The sequence below is a fragment of the Seriola dumerili genome, unplaced genomic scaffold (assembly GCF_002260705.1).
Source record: "Seriola dumerili isolate Sdu_G_001 unplaced genomic scaffold, Sdu_1.0 BDQW01000367.1, whole genome shotgun sequence".
NCBI lineage: Eukaryota > Metazoa > Chordata > Actinopteri > Carangiformes > Carangidae > Seriola > Seriola dumerili.
The window spans coordinates 1,302,834-1,327,001 of NW_019174622.1; the positions used below are offsets into that span (position 1 = coordinate 1,302,834).

General features: G+C 41.1%; 1 protein-coding gene and 8 non-coding genes across 11 annotated transcripts; 2 read left to right on the forward strand and 7 right to left on the reverse strand.

The window, feature by feature from the left end:
• Positions 1 to 606: 606 nt before the first annotated feature.
• usp28 (ubiquitin specific peptidase 28) lies at positions 607 to 20,218 on the forward strand. Of its 3 annotated transcripts, none has more exons than XM_022760836.1 (26): positions 607 to 757; positions 2,839 to 2,916; positions 3,916 to 4,036; positions 4,150 to 4,237; positions 4,688 to 4,850; positions 7,876 to 7,962; positions 8,178 to 8,315; positions 9,207 to 9,277; positions 9,376 to 9,452; positions 9,530 to 9,678; positions 9,804 to 9,931; positions 10,065 to 10,160; positions 10,252 to 10,431; positions 10,771 to 10,979; positions 12,107 to 12,177; positions 12,419 to 12,647; positions 12,850 to 13,185; positions 13,402 to 13,547; positions 14,440 to 14,763; positions 15,473 to 15,568; positions 16,177 to 16,355; positions 16,792 to 16,870; positions 17,663 to 17,742; positions 18,129 to 18,252; positions 18,380 to 18,578; positions 18,774 to 20,218. In XM_022760836.1, the coding sequence occupies exons 1-26, from the start codon at positions 713 to 715 to the stop codon at positions 18,947 to 18,949; spliced, it is 3,669 nt and encodes a 1,222-aa protein (XP_022616557.1). In that variant the 5' UTR covers positions 607 to 712; the 3' UTR covers positions 18,950 to 20,218. The 3 variants fall into 3 exon arrangements, with proteins under 3 accessions (XP_022616557.1, XP_022616559.1, XP_022616558.1); XM_022760838.1 differs by having other exon boundaries at positions 13,405 to 13,547; XM_022760837.1 differs by having other exon boundaries at positions 2,842 to 2,916.
• Positions 20,219 to 21,612: 1,394 nt separating this feature from the next.
• trnad-guc lies at positions 21,613 to 21,684 on the reverse strand. The gene has a single exon. It is a non-coding gene; the product is annotated as a tRNA-Asp (tRNA).
• Positions 21,685 to 21,909: 225 nt separating this feature from the next.
• On the reverse strand, positions 21,910 to 21,981 carry trnad-guc. Its single transcript has one exon. It is a non-coding gene; the product is annotated as a tRNA-Asp (tRNA).
• Positions 21,982 to 22,218: 237 nt separating this feature from the next.
• Positions 22,219 to 22,290, reverse strand: trnad-guc. Its single transcript has one exon. It is a non-coding gene; the product is annotated as a tRNA-Asp (tRNA).
• A 229-nt stretch (positions 22,291 to 22,519) lies between these two features.
• On the reverse strand, positions 22,520 to 22,591 carry trnad-guc. The gene has a single exon. It is a non-coding gene; the product is annotated as a tRNA-Asp (tRNA).
• Positions 22,592 to 22,812: 221 nt separating this feature from the next.
• Positions 22,813 to 22,884, reverse strand: trnad-guc. Its single transcript has one exon. It is a non-coding gene; the product is annotated as a tRNA-Asp (tRNA).
• A 224-nt stretch (positions 22,885 to 23,108) lies between these two features.
• On the reverse strand, positions 23,109 to 23,180 carry trnad-guc. The gene has a single exon. It is a non-coding gene; the product is annotated as a tRNA-Asp (tRNA).
• A 232-nt stretch (positions 23,181 to 23,412) lies between these two features.
• Positions 23,413 to 23,484, reverse strand: trnad-guc. The gene has a single exon. It is a non-coding gene; the product is annotated as a tRNA-Asp (tRNA).
• Positions 23,485 to 23,619: 135 nt separating this feature from the next.
• trnad-guc lies at positions 23,620 to 23,691 on the forward strand. The gene has a single exon. It is a non-coding gene; the product is annotated as a tRNA-Asp (tRNA).
• The last annotated feature ends 477 nt before the right edge of the window (positions 23,692 to 24,168 follow it).

Here is a 24,168-nt window from a genome sequence, read left to right on the forward strand (position 1 = left end):
GTAGCAGTAGTGAAGATTGAAGAGTATCTCATTTGTAGAAGATATTCAAATTTGTTTATTTGTTTTGTTTTTTTTCATTATAACTTTTTAGATTTAAATTTAGATTATGGTTCACTTATTTGCATTTCTGAATCATCACAGATCAGTTTCACTTTAAGAGTAAAAGAAAGTTTTTTGAGAAACTCAATTACATCAAGAACAAAATATTAGTAGTGAGTATCTTTATGGATCTTTAAATCTATAAGTGGGAAATATAATGGAAAAACTAAAATAAACTTCTCAAACTCATTGAAAATTGTTTGTTTGTTTTTTAATCAGCAGATCATTTGTAAATTAGGCTACCAAACCAATAATTATTATTACTTCTTTAACAGTTATGAATCAGGAAGAAAAAGTAAGTATAAGCTGAAATCACCTTACAGTACAGAGACATGATGTAAAGTAATTTGGGTGAGGGTTGAAATAGTTTAACTCTGTCTCAGACACTGGACGTGTTATATTACGTGAGGAAATGCCGCGAGAGCGCGCGCGTTAATGTCAGCGATCGTTCTCGTGCACGCGCGTGTCTTTTGACAGGTGAGCGCGCGCCCGCTGGCTGGTCGCTGTGGCGCTTGACAGATGGAGCTGGTGTGACTCGGTGTCAGGGCTGAGAAAACATTTGGGGGAAAACAGGAACAAAATTCAGGGTTTATTTTTTTTTTTTTAATCTGCAATGAAAACTGAACAGACTGAAAATGGAGAAAACTCAACGAACTCGGTGAGCGCAAAGGATGATGGGGCAGTTATTAACATTAAAGTGACATGTTTGCATCGGAATGCCTGAAGAACTAACGTTAACCACTAACCCAGCCGTTGTGCGTGTGTGGACTGAATCCTAAAGCCCAAATCTGCCTTAAAAAATACGGAGTTTTAAAGTTGAATTTTATATTGTTTTATGTAAAACAGTGTAGGAAAAAAACAACTTTAATCATTTTTAGCAAACACTTTGGCTGACATGAAATGCACCAAACCGCTGTTATTTAATTTAAACACAAGCTTCTCCCCGATGTAGCAGCTTTAGCTAGCAGTGGACTATCTTAAAACTTAGCTTCTTTTCTAAATTGCTACATTTGGCTTTTAAAATAAGTAACTAAAGCAGTTAATATGACAAAAAAAATGCTTGATACATAGATATATTTATGGAATTTTATATTCCACAGATTGCCTACAGGCTGTAAAACATTTCATTTCTGTCTAGATGTTATTCTAGAGTGTAACATTTAGACTTAAATCAGTACTTGGCTCTGTATCCATCCAACAGCCAGCAGGCCTTCCTAATTAACTATCCCAGCCACCCATTTATTACGCAAAGCCAAGCTTCTACTGTTGTTATATACAGATGGTAAGGGTTTACATTCAGTATAACTTCTGTGGTGTTTGAAAAATCATATTTGTTTGCATCTGTTTTCTGTTTGGTATTGACAGGAGGTGTGTGTGTGTGTGTGTGTGTGTGTGTGTGTGTGTGTGTGTGTGTGTGTGTGTGTGTTAGAGGGAGAGAGAGAGAGTGAGTGAGAGACACCCAGTGCCTTTGTCACTCAGGTCTGGTGGCATGGTGAGTGGAATGATAAACAGAAGCCTGTGCTATCCATGTCAGCAGCCTAAAATAGAGGCTAACCGACAGGGTCTCAGATAGCCCCTGGACTCCATATAAGTCTGGTCAGCCTGCTCTTGGTTTCCTGTGTGTGTATGTGTGTCAGAAAGATACCCTGACATGTCCACCTGCTGTTGGGGTAGCAGGCTTTATATAGCGCCTCTCACTCAGCAGACTCATGTTATTTCTTTCTTGTGTCTATGAGGTCAAAACATACGACGCCCTGTGAGAGTTCATGTTTGGTGAGGTGGCACACAGCTGATCGCAGTACATTTCTGTATTTTAGTTTAAAGGCAACAGCAGGATAAAATGGTTTATTCAACATGTCTCCCCCAGCAAGGATACACTTGTCAAATCAAGATGAGCATTCATGGATAAAACCTTTTGTTCTAATCATAAATAACTGCATTGAAGGAACAATTAAACATTTTGGGAAGTACACATATTTGCATATTTACAGCAAGTGAAGTGGAAAGATTTATACCTCACGTCAGTACAGTAAATATGAAGCCACCCCCAGCTAACTTAGCCTGGCACAAGGACTTGAAACAGGAGCACACAGATCCTGGCTCTGTCCCACAACAGTAACAGAAATCCACCTACCAGCACCTCTGAAGCTCACCAATTAGCACTGTATATCTCGTTTGTTTAATCTTTACAAAAACATCAATTTGTAATGTAATGGTGTCAGACTATTTCTCGGCTGGGATCAGGAACATGAACCTGAACCTACTGTCCTGTAGTATTTGCTGTTTGCTTGGCAATCGGTTCTCATATATGCCGGTATGATTAACCCACTGTGAAAGGCAAATAAGTGAATTTCCCAAAATGCGGAACTATTCCTTTAATGCTGCTTATTAAACCCACTGAATTTTCCTCCTTTGCTATTTCTTTTCAAGCCGCATTGTCCTGACCCAACTTCAACAGGTTGGCATTTGGGCATTTGTCCTTCAGCTCCATATATACCCCATGTTGTGTCAGCCCAAGCTATGGATGAGGCCTACTTTTATCGTCAGGTCTCCTCCAGTCGTGTATTACACAGGCTAGTTTGAAAATTTCAAATAATAAATCTACTTTTTATGGATGATCAGTGGAAGAAAATAGGTAGAACTGTCCATGAATAACCCAAACTATGTGAGCGCCACAAAGGAAATGTCAACTAGAAGGATCTCAAGCTTGTTTTCCCTGTGTCCAATCCTTTCCCTCAGCAGAGCGAAATGCTGATCAACCAGCTGAGGGAGATCACTGGCATCCAGGATCCACAGATTCTCTACAGAGCCTTGAATGTAAGTTATAAGACACCATCACAGATCACAATTGATAATCGTATCTTCATTTTGTCTGTAGTACAAGTTGATTTTGTCAGAGAAAAAGAATTTCAAAATTAATACAGAAGCTGACAGTAAACCAATGTAGGAACTTTATCACCAGTTTCTCTCTCTGAGCTTTAGAACAAATGATTGAAATTTTAGATTTGCCCTGGTTGAGTTGTAAAAAGAAGTTAATATGTAAAATACATCAGTAGTCAAACTTCTCCTCTATTCCCCTTCGATGATATGATTTCAGTTCCTGCAAACAGCAGTGAAGTTATTGAAGTGAGGATTTCTTCGAGGCGTTTCAATGAATATTTACTTCAAAAATATTGCTTGATTAAGGAATTTAATTTAAAGCATACCTAAGAGACTCCAGCTGCACTAGAGACGCTGTGAGACTCTAGAGATGAAAGCTTAATGACAAGATTGATAAAAGTTGATGTTCACTTCCTTTTTGAGTCTCAACAATCTTGGTTAATTAAATGTAAAAACTGTCCAGATGATGGTTCTTTGGTGACCTACAGTATACATCTATCTACTGGGTTTATGATGTCATGAGCATTTAAGTATTTTGAGATTTATCCCGCGGAGGAAAATTTACATCTGCACAAAATACCATGGCAATCCATTTCTAGAGCCACACTTGAAGCTGTTCTTAAAGTGTAATTAATGTCAACCGTCTTTGATTACATTCAAAGCTCCCCCAGGGTGCCAAATTTCCACCCCAGCACAGTGCTTATGTTTTCAAACAGAACTGCAGTCTAAAAAATCCCTGGGAGCTTGTTAATAGGAACCTCATAAAAGTGATAATTGACAAAGAGTGCAATAAACAGACTGGCTGACTGCGGTGCAGACATCATCCAACCTGGTGTTGTACCAGGGGCAGACAGAGAGACAGCAGGAGCTCACAGATTTGGGAGAGGCACGTGCTGCCTATCTGCCCTTATCATTTCCTTATCTCTTCCCTTTAAGGCCAGTCAGGGTGACATTGGACATGCTGTTGGACTGCTAACAACGCAGACCGCAGAGGTTCAGGATCCCGGAGAACCGCAGGAGTTAAGGACCTCTGAGGAGGCCTGGGAGGGCCAAAAAGGTACAGCGAGGGACGAAACGGGCTGGATGCATTCAGTTTTGTGTCAAATATGAAAATGATATGAAACCAGAACTGTGGGATCCCCTCTGTCGCCCTGTTGTCTGTTTCCTCAGGGATTCGTAAAGACGAACTGCAGACCGCCATAGAGCTCAGCTTGCAGGAGTCCCACAATGCCGAGGAGGAGGAGAGGGAATTCCACAGGTACAGGAAAATCTGATGACTTTTTAAAAACAGTGATTGTGGAGTCTTGTGAGTTTTCTTCTTCTCTGGCTCACAAACTGCCTACAGTATAAACAAGATCATTATTATTATTACATACAGTAGACAAGACTTTCAGCAAAGGTCACTGCCTACAACTGACAGTCCATGCTTAACAAAAACACACAGAACAACAGATGCAAATAGAAAATGTAATGACTTTGCTGAACCTCTGATTCTTCTTGTGGCGCCACCACGAGGTTCAGAGTGAAATTTCCAAACAGAATTACTTTTGATTTATGACCAAATACCTACAAAATGAATGAGCTGTGCTGATTTCAGTCAGATTTAAGGCACAAAGGTTTTATTATACAGATAATCTAACTAAGTCAACCTGTGTTTAATAGAGTTGTCAAATCGGTGCTTTCAAATGGGTAATGTGATGTTCTACAGGGCTCTGGAGGCCAGCGCGGAGGAGAATGCAGCAAGGATGAAGAGGAAAAGATGCGAAGCCCAGAATGAGATGTGCAGCCCTGCAGACTGGATCCGTCAGGACGACTGGCCTGTTGGCATTCGCAACGTGGGAAACACCTGCTGGTTCAGTGCCGTCATACAGGTGAGAATGAGCAGGGCCAGGTGGGAATCAGTCTGACTGGTTACAAGAAACTGTTTGTCAGCTGCGGCTGGTCAGATACTACCCACGGTTCCCCTCTTCATTCTGAAAACACATGATAAACAACCAACTAAAACAAGGACATTGTGGTGCAGACAGAAAACGATACTTACCTGCATTTGTTTAAAAACTTAGGTAAATGTGTGACATGCAGTAAGTGTGGAATAGGTTAATTAACATTTCTGCCAAACGATTTACTAAACAAATCTTATGCTGGGATTGTTCAATTAATAATAATCTTCATTTATAATTAACTATCCACAGGAAAGGGACCTTGTAGAATTATTTTCAAAGTTTGGTTTACTGTATATATTTAGAAATAAGTTTAAAATAAGTTTTAGTTATTTAAAAGTTATATGGAAAAATGACTGTAAGAAATGTTATACAAATAAGTGTTTGTGGCAGTGGAAACAGTAAATGTTTACTTACAGAACAGCGCGTTCAACATCAGTGAAAGCTTTTTATATTTAATTTGTTAAGTTTATATCTGCTGTAGTACGTTTTCACACATGCATGAGGAAACAACAGGGTACGTCTGCTTGCTTTCCTTTTTTCCTTTTCTCTTGCCTCTGTGCAAAACAAGTATGAAATTCATAATACAGCTACTACTGTGCACACCTATAGCAAACAGTCTGTGAAGTTAAGCTCCTTGTAAGTGCCCACCTGTTCTAACAGACTTAAATTAGCGCTCTCACTTGGCTCAACAAACGCTTATAGACTTGTTTGCCTTCCCAGATTTCTAACTTTAGTCTCTCAGAGGTGTCCAGCCACATATTCAGGTAGCAACTGTCTTTTTGGCTCTCACCAATCGCTATAACCCGTAAAATTAGCACACACACACACACACACACACACACGGTTAATATATTTTAGTGATCTGTTTTTCTGTTTTTTTTTGGGTTTTTTTCCTGTGACCTGGTTCAAAATTGTATCCCCTGTGAGCTCAGTATCGACCGTGCTTTTAAAGTGACAGCAGGAACGCCGCGACTTCAAAGAGATCTCTCTTTGAATCTCGCCTTTTCATCAGCTTGTATGCCGGGCAAATAGAATTAAACATCAGAAGCAAAAACAAAAAAAAAAAATGTGTGGGCATCTTCCTGTTCAATGAGAACATGCTGTATTTCTCTGAGCTGCTAATTCTATTACGAGTCCATTCCTGACTGAGTTTAGTCAGGCCTATCAGGTGGCTCGGTGGAAACCGGAGCCCTCATTGAGATGCACAGGCCGTGTGGATGATTAAATAGCGAGTGATGATGGAGCGAGCGGCGGACTTCCTAGTCTGAGCCCCGAAATGGACGGCAAAGAGACTGTGATTGTTTGTCTCTGTTGAACTCAGATGCTTCTACATCGATTTAGAAGTCAAACCCCCCGAAGGAGAGGGGTTATTATCTGGAACTAGAAATGAGAAAATGAGGCGGTGTTGTCTGAATACAAATTATACTCAGATGATACCCCCTTTTTGTTTTGTTATTCTCTGGTGTTGATACTGTTTGTTACAGATGAATTTCCTATTGTAGAGTCAACAGAGCCCGACTCTTGATAAAGCAGTCTCCCCTAGAAAAAAAAAAAAAAAGAAGTGATTACGCTATCAGATCGAGGCTGAGTGACCACATGATTCAATTGTCTGTTCATTATCCCTCTATTATCCTTTTGTGGTATAAATTACAGTAAAGCTGAGATAAGCTGTAATTGAATTTCCCACTCAGAGGGAAATATGTATCTAGATATTCATAAGTGCTCAGGAGCTCCACTCGCCGCAACACATGACACATAAGACTAACTGACTGGTATTAATGCATTTAGTTTATCATGGGAAACACAAGCGTGGAATAACAACGTGGCGTCGTGTTTGGCTGTTATGTGTAAACTAAAATAAAAATATTTAATTTGACCAAAGAATCAAGCTGTGTTCTTGAGAAGATTGACGCAGAACAAGATTGAAATTCAGAAATGAATGCAAAACTTCCTTCCTCCTGTCTTATCTCCATAAAGGCAGAGGAAAGATTTTATTTTATTAGTTTTTGGAGACAATTTTGAATATCTCAGATAATTTAGTAACTCGCAGGGATGACTTTGATAAAGCGGCAAGCAGCACAGCTGAGTAGTGAAGTCAGTGCTGAGGGCCTAAAGCTGCACTGCGTCTAATATCTAATAAAAACCTGTGATTTTATCAAAACTAATGGAAAAATCCTCCAACTCCTCTAATTTTTACAACCAATTTTTTGTATTAAGATTACTTTCACCTCTTATCAATGAAATATTAGACTTTAAAGTGCAGACTGAAATTTGTGCTTCCCCCATTTCACAAAAAAGAAAAAGAGGTGAGACATTCACTTCTGATCATGAAGCCGTCCCACCTTGTTCACTTCAATCTGACTGAACTTTGACATGTGAAATAGTAAGGCTCTCCACTGTGCGAAGATAATAAGAGTAAAATCCATCATATGAACCATTTTAACCTCAGAACTTTAGACATTTACAAGATTAACAAGAGCCTCCAACTTCTTTTAGCTCTGGAGCCTGCAGGAGGAACTGCAAAACTACATGTTTATTTTAACCTAAATCCACATGTTAAAGGGTTGAATGACTAATAAAAATATTATTGAAATCACAATATGGCCAAGTGCAAATATCCAAAGTGCAGGAGCTGCACAAAATCTGATAAATGAAGCATTGTGGGTGTTTTTGCATATTGCTCAGCCCTAGTTAAATGGAAGTTTGTCTGCTGCAAATGTGTTACGCTAAGTAGCTAAATATAACTGACAAAACATTAGCTGATGCACGGAGAACCATATTTTTATGCTGATCAAGGAATGTACTTCACATCTGTCCGTGATGCCTTTTATGATCTAACCAAGTTAGACCACCACTACAGCGCCAGGCCACTATAATCTTGATTTCCCAGCGTCTGACCTTGACCTCGGGAGGCCGGATTAATGCTCCTTGTTGTGTTGTTGTCTTGTTGCAGTCGCTGTTCCACCTGCCTGTGTTCAGGAGGCTGGTTCTCAACTACCATCTGTCTGAGCGAATCCTGGAGAAGTGTAAGAGCCACTCTGTGAGTAAACTCCCGTCACCAGCGCGTACAAGGATTTCTTCACACAACAGTGGGTTGCTCTGTCAATGCCATTCCCAGCAGAAAGACCTTTTGTTTGCTTGTTTGTTATTCATACAGATTCATTTTTCACTGATTACACACAAGCTGTTGAGATATTTTTGTTAATATAAACATAACCTCGGGGAAGAAGTGTGACTCTGAGTGTGTGTTAATAGGACAAGAGGAACATAGCTTTCATGCAGGAGCTGCGCTGCCTGTTTGCCCTCATGGTGGGCTCCACCCGCAGGTTTGTAGATCCCTCTGCTGCAGTGGAGTTACTAAGAGATGCCTTCAGGACCAACGAGGCCCAACAGGTACAACACACACACACACACACACACACACACAGTTTTCATCTTTTATCAAAACATCTTAACTCAAGGTCCACTTGTTCTTACTCAGAGGCTTGTTTCAGCTCTCTGGTGACCATGAGCTTGAGTGTTGCTTCGAGTTTTTTAATCTGATAATTAACCAGAATGAAATACAGACCTTGTAATAACGTTATTTCTGTTTCTGTTTAGTTTTTCTTTGATGCTCTCCACTTTCTCTCTCTTGTGATTTCCTTCCCTCCCATCAATTTTTTTCCTTCTCTCTAATAAAGCACTGAGGCTTTTATTTGTGTGTCGGGAGGATAAATAGTGTCTTGAGCTACCACATCTGCATCTTAGGGTTTAAGACACTGACCACAAACAGAAAAGTCCCCAGTTTCTCTCTCCCTCATTCCCTGTCATCTCTCTAATGATGCTTTTTAAAAAAAGATTTTATTTATCTATTGTTTTTCTTTTTTTTTAACTGCCTTTCAGCTGGGGTGTGCAGTGTGTAATTTGCGTTTAATCTCACTTGCTCACAGTCCTTCTCAGCAAATGGAGTCTGCTCAGTTGCCATGGAGACAGCTCAGTTGTCATCACGTGTCCTTAGTGTGGAGCTGCGGTCATGCGTTAAACAATTGGTCATACACCTGTGCAATCTCAAAAATCTCAAAAATGGTGGTTTACTACCCGATTAAGATATTTTTATTTATTCAAATTAGTTTTTAATGATTGTCTTGATCTTGATGTTCTGTTTTTAATGTGTTTCCATGCCTCTGTAAAGCACTTTGAATTTCCTCATGTCTGACTGGTGCTGTGTAAATAAACTTGCCTCGCAGAGAAGAGAAAGAAAAAGAGAGAATGAACTAACTTTATTTTCTGATGTCTTCATTTCAGGATGTCAGTGAGTTTTCCCACAAACTCCTCGACTGGCTGGAGGATGCATTTCAGCTGGCTGCCAGTGGAAAGTAAGTTACAGTTCATCCATGGTTAATGACGATTCTTCTTCATTGGTTTTCTGTTCTGTTAAATGACATAAACATGTTTCATCATGTTTCACTTTTAGCAACGCAGAAGACAAACAGCACAACCCCATGGTGCAGCTTTTCTACGGCACCTTTGTGACAGAACGAAGACATGAAGGTGTGGTTTTGTGACGCTAATCGATAATCAATGTGAATTCTCTTCTCAGTCACTCACATTTATGCGATTCTGTTTAGGTAAGACGTTATGTAACACTGAGCAGTTCGGCCAGTACCCCCTTCAAGTCAACGGCTTCAACAACCTGGATGAATGCCTAGAAGGCGCCATGGTTGAGAAGGAGATTGAATCGCTGCATTCAGATCACGGCGTTACATCTGGCCGCGAGGTGAACAGCTTTATCATCTGACTAACTGGAGAATTTTCTACCTGCTTTTGTCTTTTCCCTCCAGTGTTTGTGCAGTTTGATGCTGTGCTCAGACTTTGTTTGTTTGCGTTTCTTCCTGGTTGCAGAGATGGTTCAAAAAGTTGCCACCAGTTCTGACATTTGAACTGTCCAGATTTGAATTCAACACCCAGCTCGGTCGTCCCGAGAAGATACACAAGAAACTGGAGTTCCCACAAATCATTTACATGGACAGGTGAGCTTTGTGCAGATAACACAATCACAGAGTGTATGTGGTGACGTCCGCGTCTTGGATCACACGTTGAAACAATGTTTGCAATGTTTCAACACTGATCAATTATGGGTATTACCTGATTTTTCGTGCACAGATATCTCCACAAAAACATAGAACAGACCAATGAGAGGAGAGGAGAGGTGAAAAAACTCAAGGAGCAACTTGCAGTCCTCCAACAGAAATTTGAATGGTAGGTCACCTGTTAAAGCTCAGATCCGACTTTAAAACTCGCGAACGTGGGAACCAATCTCGGACTAATCGTCTCACGTCTCCATTCGCAGCTACAAGAACTACGGCTCAGGACCGACCAAGTATCCTCTGGCGGACATGCTGCAGTTTGTGTTGGAGTTCGCCACCACCAAACCCTCAAGCGTTTCCCCAGCTGAAGACCTGAGACTAGCTGCATCTTCACCGACTCCTGCGAGCAACGGCCTCAGTGAGCCCAACTCCAAAGACAACAGGTGGAGTGTGCAGAATAAGTATATTTGTCCGAACAGATGTTTTCCGGTCAGACTAATGTGCGGACTAGAGGACGACAATACATGATGAACTGATGAAGCCGCTTGGATAAGAGGCGAAACGTCTTCCACAGACAAATACAAGTCCAGTTGCCTTCGATTTAATTTGAGAGAGAGATAACTATGACCTGGACGAATGAGAACATTCACAGACACATTGTCAACAGACTTCACAGACTGTGCAGATGATACTTGGCTCCACATCACACATGCACCTTCCTTATGTTTTGTTTCTCTCCATATTAAATCCTGGATCCCAAATGCTGTTCTTGCCGCCCTCAGTGCTCCTGAAGACACAGATTCACCTGAGGGCCTGGTTTCCAGTGTTTCCAGTTGCCAGCGGACCCCCATATACAAGCCGTTCACCCAGTGCAGACACCCAGTCGACTGTCCACCGCACCCAGCGCCACACAGCATCACTGAGGAAGAGCTCCACTTTGTGAAGACCTGCCTCCAGCGCTGGAGGACCGAAGTAGAGAATGATATCAATGGTATGCTAATGCAAATACTCATAATATACAGACTAACGTTGCTTTTAACATGGTTTTCATATACAGTCAGATTAACTTTGCTTTGTAAGAGCAGTTTTTTAAAATTTCTTTTATTCCTCCGCACCGGCGACAGCCAGAGCCGGAGCCATCTTGTTTTCGGATTGACTGTCCGTCCGTCCCGTTCTCGTTGACACAATATCTCAGTAACGCCTTGACAGAACTGCTTCACATTTGCCACAAACATTCACTTGGACTCAAGGATGAACTGATTCGATTTTGGGGGTCAAAGGTCAAGGTCACAGTGACCCCTCAAAACCTTTTTTCACACAGAAATTATGAAAAAACTTCACACAAATCAAACTAAGCTCTGACCTCGAGCACGTGTGCGTCACACTAACCTTTGTTTACTACTGAGGGTTCCCTATCCCACAATGCACAGCACGTCTCTTGCAATATTTCAAAATAAAAGTCCATCATGTGTTCAGTGCAAATCAGTGTGATTCTGTGCTTCTGTTTAGATAATATATTTCAGAATTGAAATTGTAAATTAAAGCAAGCAGTATACATTAACCTTACACTGACTTTATTGTTATTTATTTAATTATTTTTTTTAGTTAATTAGTAATTTAATTAGCTATTTAATTGTTATTAAAAATGATATACAGCTGTGTTTACATGCAATGCAGTGGTGCAGAATGTGGTTAATCTTGACAATGAAATGAAAACAATTTGCCAAAGGCTCATCCTTTAGTGCGCTTCTTCTCCCACTTTGTTCCACCAAAATACCTGGTTTATAAATACCTGCTATATAATTATAAATAACCTCTAGTGTGCCATAGGAAAATGCCACTTCGCTGCTGCACTGCTGCACACCTGCACTAAAATAGACCTCAGTGTTTCCATGCCTCTCAGCTGACTGTGACTCATGCTCATCCCAGACAATAAATTACAGAAAATGTGAATTGTTAAGTTGAATCATGTTCCCCTGACTTGAATCCCAGTTGGAGAAACTCCAATAATAGGTAGAAGAATAAAAAAAAAACGCAAAAGTAATTCATGTCTGTAGGTGCACTGTATTCATTCCTTTGTTTTTCTTCTGGGTTTTTGTTCGTGTGTGTGTGTGTCAGAGCTAAAGGCCAGCATTGACAGGCTCAGTCAAAAGCTCGAGGGTATGTACTCAGACAACAGTCTCTGCCAGGTAAGACTTACACTGACCCAATTTACTCTGACACATACGTTTCATGTGCAGCTGTAGAAATACATTGGTTGAGATTAGATGAAACTTTATTGATCTGCATGGAGAAACAGAAAATAATGTGAAGTGAACAGTTGCAGTGAATTTAGAGCTGCGCAGTCAGCTCTCAATATTTGGATATTGTAGGTTTCAGTGTTTTATACAATGTGCAGTCAGTGCTTTCTGCCGCTCTGCTGTTATTCAGGTTCCCTACAGACTCCACGCAGTGCTCGTCCATGAAGGCCAGGCGTCAGCGGGTCATTACTGGGCCTACATCTACGACCACGCCAACCAGCGCTGGATGAAGTACAATGACATCAGCATCACTGAATCATCATGGGATGAGCTGGAGAGAGACTCGTTCGGGGGCATGACCAACGCCAGTGCTTACTGCCTGATGTACATTGATGACAGGCTACCCAACCTCATTACAGGTACATCTACATACTGTATGTGTTTTAATGAACGATACTGTGATACAGCAAAGAGGAACCGGTCTCATAAACGGACTCGGGACTGTGTAAACGTTAATTAATTCTGCTGTCGTTTCTAAGAAAAACGGTTTTAATGGTCAATATGTGCACATGAGGTCAGTGAATGGGTTTTTTTTTAACTAACTACCTCCCACCTACCCAGAAGACACAGATGATGAGACAGGCCAGGTGCTGCTCGGCATGGACTCCCTGCCGCCCATCCTCAGGCGCTACGTCCACGAGGACAACCGCTGGTTCCAGCAGGAGCTCAGCGAATGGGAGGAGCAGTTCTGCCAGACGGCCGCCCCGCAGGGAGAGTCTACGGCGTCCGCAGAGCCCCCGAATCCCGGTCCAGACGATACACAGCAAACGCCTGTTGAGCCAGCACCTCAGTCCGGACCGTCCGCTGAAGAGCCGGACCAGGGAGCTGCTTCAGAGCCACAACCAGAACCAGAAGCTGAGAAGGATCCGCAGCCCGAGCCCAGTGAGAAGCCTGAAGGTGTGTAGCGGTGACGAGGAGAGGTTTTAATAAGCTTTAAGTTATTGTCAATCATTCTTTCACTCCAAATAAAAACATATAGTAATGACTGTAAATAGCCACTGTGTATTTTAACCAAAACTTCACAGATTATTCTTTAGTAAATGATTATATTATATTATATGTGTGTCATGCGTGTTCTTTCTCAGCCTCTGTCATGTCTTCCTCTGCCCCCAGAAGAATCAGAGTTAACACCAGCACCAGCACCAGCACCAGCACAGAGTCCTGGCTGCCAGCCAGACGACAGCAGCAGTGCAGCAGTCACCGACACCCCGGGGCCCAGTGAGAGCGCCGCCTCAGCTGAGAAGGAGCTGGAGAGTCAGGTAGGGCAAGTCGATTCGATTTCGCCCTGGTGTTCACACACACACGCGCACACACACACACACACACACACACACACACCCCAGTGTTGAATATGGGTCAGAGATTCTAGGCCACAGAAATAAAGTGTGTACATCTGGGTCAAGGATCTCATTTCACCGCTTAGCATAGTGATGGAAGTGTTGGCGTGATGTCAGGCCGGGTGTAGAGCAATGTACAGATAGAGTGAAGGTCAGGAGTAATTACTGACATCAACTGATTTGTTTGGTATTCAGTAGCTTGTTCAGAGACGTATCAAATAATTTTTACATTATAATTTAAAGTTTTTGTTGTTATCGATGTGTTATTGTTGGAAACAAACTGCAGCCTGTAAAATGACCGTGGAGTTGAATCAGCTTCTCCAACACAGTGTCAACAAAACTTGATTATAAGATTTGTAAATGTAGGATTTATCGTAGGTTTCCCATTAAATAAACCGGCAACTTAGCTGAGATAATAACTGCAAACCACTGCATTACCACTTATGTCCTGTTGATGTATTGATTCGACACATGTGAGTGTATACTCCTCCCTGAGTTTATCTCCAACCGTTCAGAGCTGCAGCCTTTCTGATCACCCGCCTGACTACATATAATAACCGGCCTTTCACTGGATACAAGTAATCCAGAGAGAGAGAGAGAGAGTTAAAATAGACACGCTGTAGACTGTGTATGACCTGACAGTTTCCATATGTATTAATATCACTCACAGGTTTTTTATAATGCATTCAGATGTGTAGGTTAAGTGTGCTGGGGCAGGTACAAGACGCTCAAAACGCTGAAGAGGACGAGTTGATAAAGATAATGGAAGGATTAAAGGCATAGCAATGTTTATCCTTAAATCTCTCTCTGTCAGACTCCTGGCCCCGAAGCAGAGCTCAGTGACCCGGCACCATCTGACCTCCATGTGGAGAAGGATGTCACAGAGGTGGCAAACCTCAGCGCTGAGGCTGACGCTGACGCTGACACTGAAGGTGAACCAGAGGCCTCCAGAGAAGCTCCCGAACACGCGGCAGAGCAGGAAGTCGAGGAGCAGCAGCAGCAGCAGCAGCAGCAGCAGCAGGAGGAGGAGGAGGTCCCGACTCGACAGCGACAGACTGAGAACGAGGTCTCCGAAGTGGAGATCCCCAACGTGGGCAGGATCATGGTGAGGGCCGATGCCGATGGATACAACGAAGAGGTAAGTACATTTCATAACCAGGATATAAAATCAATAACAATATTGACGTAGCTGCACTTGATATAAACTGAACTGAAAGATTTGACATTTGAATCTTGCTGTTTTGCAGTTTTAATTTCTTTCTTTGTTGTGGAATTTCCCACCAATGACACAGAAAAACAATTTCAAACAGCAGCAGCTCAGTACACGGAGATGTTACACAGACGCCATTAACGTTTTCATTCTCATATAGTTTGACTTCGATACGGGTAAGAACAGAATAGAATAGAATAGAATAGGATAGAATAGACTAGGAAGGCTTTACTGTTATTGGATTTAAAATACAGCAAAATTAGGAATAAGTGATTAGTATATGACTCAAATTCTAAATAATGGAGGTATTTCTTGGTTCTCTTGTGCTCAATCTGCCATTGACAGTAGGCGTGTAACGGTACACAATACCCTCAAAAAAAGACATGAAAAAGATTTTAAATATTTAAATTTAATTAATTATGAATTTAACTCATGAATAGAAACGTGGCAAACTGGCCATAATTTCAAATTGGACGACCTCAGAAAGAGCAGATCTACTGACACTACCAACGTCTCCTGCAGTTGAATCCCAACGTACCGAACAGCACGGCACAAATACATGAGCCGTTACGCCCCTAGCTGTCAGTAACCTGTTTGCTTTGTAACCACTCTTCTTCACTGCTGTGTCATTTCCCAGATGATGCTGACTCCGGCTATGCAGGGCGTCATTCTAGCCATCGCCAAGGCCCGACAGACTTTTGACAAGGAAGGCCCTGAGGCCGGCCTCATCAAGGTGTGGTCTCCGAGGGTCCTCACACCTCACATCAACACTACGTTAAAGTCACTGCTTTGGATTTCTCTGTCTTATAAATAGTTATGCCTTTCTTATATATGTATGAGAATCACGTCACAAACGCAAAAACATTAAGATATTTTAAGATTCCTAACAGTAACATACACTGTATTAACAATTAGCAGTATTAATCGTAATCATTAGAAGGACCATTAGCCTCTCAGATTTTGTTTTCTCTAAATGATAGACATGAATTTTTATAGTCCACAGTATTCCACAGGTAAGAAGGTCAAAGTCAATAATAAGAAGAGAGTTTTAAGCTTGTCTTTTGACTCATAGATCTGAATAATCCCCACATTTTAAACACAAAAAATAGTCAGACACATTTGTCTACCAGTGAAAAGTTTAAAAAACCTATTTGCTCTCTTCACATGAGAAGATACTTGAATTCATACTTGAAGCCCAAAGGCACAGTTTACCTGTTTATGTGTACTTGACATTCTGAGGTGTATTGGTCACTGTGAGGGTCGAATCAGATGAGATGCATCCTCATGCTGTTCCATGTTTGCTAACTGAAATATTAAAATTCCCCCTACGGTTCCCCTCAGGCCTTCCACGAGGAGTATTCCCGCTTGTATGAGCTCTCCCAGGAGGAGGCGACGCCCCAGGAAGATGCTCGTCTGCAGCACGCTCTCGTCTATTTCTTCCAGAACCAGGCACCCAAGCGCGTCATCGAGAGGACGCTGCTGGAGCAGTTTACGGACCGCAACCTGAGCTTCGATGAGAGGTGCACACAGATAAACAAACTAACGGCCCTGTGATGTGTATTACATGTGATCAAGTTTTCAAATTGTCAAAATACTGGATGAAATTGACACTATAAAAGAAAATGAAGCACAAACCCTGAGATTACGGTGAAACCTCTGTTGTTGGACATTTTATTAAAACAAGTTGTGAGGCTGAAAGAATTAGGAAACAGGATGAAAATGATTTGTCAGAAAACAGACAATATTCAACAGGTTTCTGCAGAAGTATGTGAGTAACGAAAGTAAAACGTGGCTGGAAAGACGGCTTTACTCATAAACAGTAGAGCATACAGCATGCATATTGCTCCATCTAGTGTCCAGACCGGAGATCTGCACCCTGGTGCGAATGTTCCTGTATAAACCCAATTGTAGTTTTGAAGCATAAGATCTCTTCATATGTCCTTTATGTGCATGCAGGGCCATCAGCATCATGAGGGAAGCCCGAGCCAAGCTGCGCCTCATCAAGCCAGAAGACATGGACATGGATGAATACTTGGTACCTGTCTGCAGCCTTTAAGAATCACGTCTGAAATGCCTCCACTTTGCCCTTGATAGATAGCTGACTCATTTTCTAGAATACATTCTTCATTGTTTACACTCTATGACAGAGGCTCTAATGTAACGAGTGTATGTGGGTCTGCGTGGTTGGAATTCCCGCAGGGAGTGTGTCGACTAAATGACATTTGGTCGAGCTGGAATGAGAACTATGTGTTTATACTCCAGTTTGACAAGACGGTTGGAGTGACGGCAGCACTGTGCAGCAATCACAGACTGCAGTTTTAAACCATTCGTTATAACAAGAATACAAAATTATTAATATAAACTTGACACCAGACCAGTCCTTGTTCATAAAATGATAAGACAGGTGATGTCCTGTATTTTTCTTCTTGTAAATGAATTACAATTAATTATCAATCCACATAACAACACACGCCATTAAAAATATAACATACAACAGATGGGCTAAATAAATAAATACAAGAGCACAAATCGTATAAAATAACAAGACAAGTAACAATGTTTCCTGATATAGTCATGTTGTCCTTGTCTTTTCGTGGGATTCATCAACAATAACAAAAATATAGAATATCACCAGCCTTGTTCTTTAAAAGAGGAAGTCAAATGTCTCTCTCTCTCTCTCTCTCTCTCTCTCTCTCTCCACCTTAAAATTAAAAACAGAAAAGACATCTAAAGAAGAAACAGGCCTGTTCTCTATTACAAAAAATTAAAAAAAAAGCTTGTGTTCAGTTCAGTAACTGATGTGTGTTGTGTGTGTGCCCTCTCACAGCAGTGGCATGATGACTACAGGATGTTCAGGACGGTGTTTGTCTACCTGCTGACCGGGCTGGAGCACTACCAACATGGGAAGTAGGTGTCAAACACTCACTGCTGCACTACCTGACCGTCGTGTGTGTGTGTGAAATTCATTTCTAAGGGTAATAAAGCTAGTCAAATAAAAATAGTAGAAAAAGTAGCATTGATTTGCAGCAGCAACAGTTTGTTTAAAAAAACAACTGTACTGTTAGAAATCATTTTTATTATGTTTTATGACTGAAAATCCACTTATTTACACATTTAATGACGTGTGAAGAACATTGTGACTGAATTTGGTGTGACTTGCAAATTAAAAACATCTGTGTTCTGCTTTTTTTAAAAATCACTTTTAAATTGGTTTACATATAAAAAACAAAAGTGGTTGAAGATTAATTTGGTGACTGTTGCCGTGTGTGTGTGTGTGTGTGTGTTTGCTGCAGGATGCGTGAGGCGCTGAACTACCTGGCTCATGCGTACGAGACCAACGCCACTCTGCTGAGGAATGGAGAGAAGCACGGCGTGGACTCGTCTCTTATTGCGGTTTACAGGAGGAAATGTCTCACCGTGAGTAAGGCCGTCGCTGTGTGGAACTGCAGTATGTTCCTGTGTGAGCACTAAGATTATTCCTCTAGTATAAAGGTTAGAAAAACAATAAATTAAAAAAGAAATGTTGGTATTTCTTAACATGCAGGCGTTGAACGAAAGCGCATCGCGGCTGTTCTGCAGCGGTGAGGAGAGCAAGGTGGAGGAGGGCGTCGCCATCATGGATGAGGTCGTAATCCCCTGCCTTCACCTGATGAGCAGGGACTCGGCTTTATCCCAGGAAGACCGGGACGCCATGGAGAGCATCCGCAGCCACTGGTGCTGCTGCCTGGGCCAGGACATGGACGGTACGACGAGTTATACAAACACATCAGCACGTCATATAGTCACGAGTCACATTTCAGTTTTCAACTCTTTCAAACATCCAGGTCCAAAATAGAAATAGAAAATTCCTTATTAATACCAAAGAACAATGTTCATCTATTCAACTAAAAGACACTAAAATAAACCTCCCGTTTCTACTGCTCTTCCTCTGTGTCCAGACTCATTGCAGGTGAAGCTGGGCGAGTTGCTTCCCCGAGTTCTGGACGGTTCCACTGAGACAGTAGTGCTTAAAGACCCACCCAAAGTCCACGTCAACCAGGCCCACGACCTGTGCAGTCGCCTGGCCGCCGTCATGGAGTCCATTCACAACACCTCTATAGTCGCCGTCAAGTAAAGTCCTGGACGAGACCCTCCAGCGACTTCCTTCAACCGCGCGTGCTCATGTGCTGAACGACTGTGGGGCTGAAGCGTCGTGTAGTTTTCCGCAGGCCACATTGTGTATTTCATTTTAGCTGCTGGTGTTTGGTGTTGCACATGAATATCATTTATCATGTTATCATAGCAAGCTTTAAGCACTCATTAGGGGTAGATAGGGGGTGGGGGCAGGGCACGTGCTCGTTACAACAGCATTACTGCATTCATACATTTTACCCCAAATTACATCGTCCCGCCCCATTGTGTTCAAAAGAAAAATACTAACAGTACTTAAAAGTCATAATGGCCTTAAAACAGCAGCAGGTTATGCAAAAGAGGCTCGTATGACCTGCAGAACTGGCAACCGTCATACAGTTATTTATTGACCAGATATCAGTGAACACATGCACGTTAGAGACTCTTTGCCTCAGATTCTCTCTGACATTAAAATACAGACTTAACTTCATCTTAAGAGCACGTTACGTCCTCACGTGGTTTCTTAAAACTTCAGAGAGAGGTGTAAAGATGTGTGTAGTTATAACGTGCTGAACGAGAGACGATATTACATCAGCAGAACAATGACGCGTTAGATTCTGCAGAGCTTCTACATGGACGTGTTTTACTGACTGGCAAACTTGTTAACTTTAAACACTGGCAACAATTAGACTGTCACTCAGCTCTGCAGGGAGTGACTAGATGGTTGATTTGTTGATTGTGTTGCTAAGCATTGTGAACGCACGATGAAGCCTTTACACGGGGCTAAAAAACAACAAAAAGACACTAGATTTGTACTGCACAGGAACAGATACTGTTTACTAGCTTTTTTTTTTTTTTTTTTAAATATATGTTTTATATTACTTTGTATTTTTCCTAAACAGACTCTAGAAAAAGCTCAGAAAGATGTCTACAGTACAATTATGCATAAACATATTAAGGGTTTTCTGTACAACGCACTCAGATCTCAGTACATCTGTGGACAGAACCTTACGGATACAGATGTGCCTTTTCTGCCTTTTCTCTGTAAGCCTCAATTTGAAACGACAAACACAGGAAAACAATAGAAAAAAAAAAAAAAAAGGATTTTATCTTGTGTCCCAGATGCAAAGCAGTTTCATGAATGAATCCTCCAAATCATAGTTTTCAGACCAGCAACATGGCGCCTCCTGTTAGAGCCATTTCTGGCTGTCGAATTCACACTGCCTTTTCACTTGTAGTCTGTGATGATACTCAATAAATGTTTTAAATACTCTCTGTATTCTCCTTTTATTATTGACTGTCTTCATAATGACGTCTGCGATAGTTCATATCTTTAAAGAATAAGGCTGGTTATAACTTTACATACACGTTACTCATTGTCAGTGAATTCATCCCTCTAACTCGCTGGTGTTGTCAGACGGGCCAAAGCCTGATATAGCGTTTCCTCCGTTGTTATCTGAAACCAAATCCACATTGCACTCAGGCGCTGTAGTTTAATTTGAGTAAATCCCACATACATCGCCCTTCCGCTGTTAATATTCTCCAGAGCACCTTAATGTCTAACCAACAAATGCTCTATTTACTCCTGTTTGAGTGCAGTTTACTAAAAACCGCAGTGCCCAGCTGTTAAAAGAAATTACTGGGCCTTTTCTAAATGTATATTTGTATGCCGTTTTCAAAGATTTACACCATAGGCAAGAACCATTGGGACAGATTAAAGAAGCCAGAAAGTAGTTAGAGACAGACGTTGTTGATTTTTGGTCTTTTAATTGGATCTGTTGACATTAATAGAAATATAGAATATTTCCATCCTCCTCCTTTAACTGTTAATTTAATATTTTCAGAGATTAGGCCATCAGTAATTCTATTGCCATTGACCCCCCCCCCCCCACCACGCCTTGTAGCCATAGCCCTATTTGGTCGTATCTGCATGGCTAGCAGTTGTTTTACATTGCCTTATCTTAATTGCTGGGATTCTGTGCTATTTTCATGGCTTTAGCTGGGAACAGCACACATAATCTTCACATAAATTCACATAAGCCCCTTTTTATCACTGTGTGTGTGTGTGTGTGTAATACTGTACAACAATAGTGTGTTATTTCATCAGGAAATAAAGTCTTTAGCATTAATCGGGTTTAAATGCACATCAAAGATACAATTATCCTGAGATTAAGACAATAATACTGAGTCAGACTCTACACCGGGGTAGATTAACTGCCCTGATGTAGGATGTGTCAGGACCAAGGTAAGAGGTGCTGTGTTTCATATTTAAAAAAAAAAAAAAAGAGAAAGAAACATTTTTATGCTTTTGTTTTTAATTTACAAAAGTTATGATTCATTGAAGCATACTTGAGATAATCACAGCATAGGACAATTTTGAGATTTGGCTCAGAAATGTTAAAATATATATGTTAAATGTATATTAAATATTAAAAATATTTTGGCTGCACAATGAAAAATTTTACCTCTAGTAAATCCATACTCCTCATAGGTTTTGAATACAGGACTTGTAACAGCGTATTTTTAAAGTGTAGTTTTTTCTACTTTTACTTAAGTAAGAGATCTAAATATTTCTTCCACGAATTCTCTCTCTCTCTCTATTTGTGGACTTTCAATGTTTCAATGCAACATTAAATAGTAAAGACTTACCACCTGGAATGAAAATTACTCCCCGTCGGGGAATCGAACCCCGGTCTTCCGCGTGACAGGCGGAGATACTGTCCACTATACTAACGAGGAAGTTGAAAATGGTCACATGACACATTGAAGCAGTCAGTGGACAGGTTTCTCACCGGGATATTACAGGTGGTACATTTACTTGTTTAATCCGCAGTGAGGTACATTTCATGCGGCAGTATTTCATGATGACAAAAAGTAGTGCAATAGTATCGTTTATTATTAATATTATTATTGTGGTAAAGGGACTTTTTCTCTCACCTCCACAGAAGAAAACAAAGTCAATTACTCCCCGTCGGGGAATCGAACCCCGGTCTTCCGCGTGACAGGCGGAGATACTGTCCACTATACTAACGAGGAAGTTGTAGACTGTCATGTGACTCATTCAACGAATCAGTGGACAGGTTTCTCACCTGAACTCTCACTTAATCTCAGTTAAATTAATTCTCACTTAATCTGCAGTGAAGTACATTTCATGCGGCAGTATTTCAGGCTGACAAAAAGTAGTGTAATAGTATCAATTATTATTATTATTATTATTATTGTGGTAAAGGGATTTTTTTCTTTTACTTCAACAGAAGTTAAAAAAGTCAAATACTCCCCGTCGGGGAATCGAACCCCGGTCTTCCGCGTGACAGGCGGAGATACTGTCCACTATACTAACGAGGAAGTTGCAGGCCGTCATGTGACTCATTCAACGAATCAGTGGAAAGGTTTCTCATATGAACTTTACCGCTGGTAAATTTACTTGTTTAATCCGCAGTGAGGTACATTTCATGCGGCAGTATTTCAGGCTGACAAAAAGTAGTGTAATAGTATCAATTATTATTATTATTATTATTATTGTGGTAAAGGGATTTTTTTCTTTTACTTCAACAGAAGTTAAAAAAGTCAAATACTCCCCGTCGGGGAATCGAACCCCGGTCTTCCGCGTGACAGGCGGAGATACTGTCCACTATACTAACGAGGAAGTTGTAGACGGTCATGTGACTCATTCAACGAATCAGTGGACAGGTTTCTCACACGAACTTTACAGCTGGTAAATTTACTTGTTTAATCTGCAGTGAATTATTTCATGCGGCAGTATTTCAGGCTGACAAAAAGTAGTGCAATAGTATCAATTATTATTATTATTATTGTGGTAAAGGGATTTTTTTCTTTTACTTCAACAGAAGTTAAAAAAGTCAAATACTCCCCGTCGGGGAATCGAACCCCGGTCTTCCGCGTGACAGGCGGAGATACTGTCCACTATACTAACGAGGAAGTTGTAGGCCGTCATGTGACTCATTCAACGAATCAGTGGAAAGGTTTCTCATATGAACTTTACCGCTGGTAAATTTACTTGTTTAATCCGCAGTGAGGTACATTTCATGCGGAAGTATTTCATGATGACAAAAAGTAGTGCAAAAGTATCGATTATTATTAATATTATTACAGTAAACAGGGACTTTTTCTCTCACCTCCACAGAAGTAAATAAAGTGAAATACTCCCCGTCGGGGAATCGAACCCCGGTCTTCCGCGTGACAGGCGGAGATACTGTCCACTATACTAACGAGGAAGTTGTAAACGGTCATGTGACTCATTCAACGAATCAGTGGACAGGTTTCTCACACGAACTTTACAACTGTTAAATTTACTTGTTTAATCTGCAGTGAAGTACATTTCATGCGGCAGTATTTCAGGCTGACAAAAAGTAGTGCAATAGTATCAATTATCATTATTATTATTATTATCAATGTGGTAAAGGGACTTTTTATTTTTACTTCCACAGAAGTAAACAAAGTCAATCACTCCCCGTCGGGGAATCGAACCCCGGTCTTCCGCGTGACAGGCGGAGATACTGTCCACTATACTAACGAGGAGAGGTGCAGACCGATACGTGAGCATTTCCCGGAATTCCCAGTGGATGTCGGTGTCTTATCAAATTATGTTCACACAAAAGACACAGCTAAAGCTGTATCCACTGCTCGGAGTGGTCATAGGCCGGTCTCTACCTCTCCTCGTTAGTATAGTGGACAGTATCTCCGCCTGTCACGCGGAAGACCGGGGTTCGATTCCCCGACGGGGAGTTTTTGCAGTCGTTTCAGTTCATGAAGGCACCATCGAACGACTTTAACTAACAGTCTGTGAATGCAGCGCGAAGACCGCGTCGTTCTACGTTAGTTGCGTTCGTAGTCACGTGATTCCGTGAACAGAAACAAACATGGCGCCGCGAAATTGAACAAAACTCTTCCGTGAGTGTTTTTAAACTAAAAATTGTTTGATTTATTGTTGTTTTTCAGTTGCTGCTGATCAAATAAATAAACAAGCACATAGTATTTGATTCAATCATACGGTTATTTAAAAATTAAAACGAAAATGCGAATACTATTTGTAATTTTTAGTGTCTCGTATTCAATTTGCTTCTATATGAATCGATGTTTTCGCGCTGTTTTGGCAAATTTTAAACCTAAACAGAAGATATTCGCAGCGACTGACCCTGTTAATATGAGCCGGACTCGTGAGTATTTAATTTCAAATGTCTTCAGTCATCCCGTGCCTCTGAC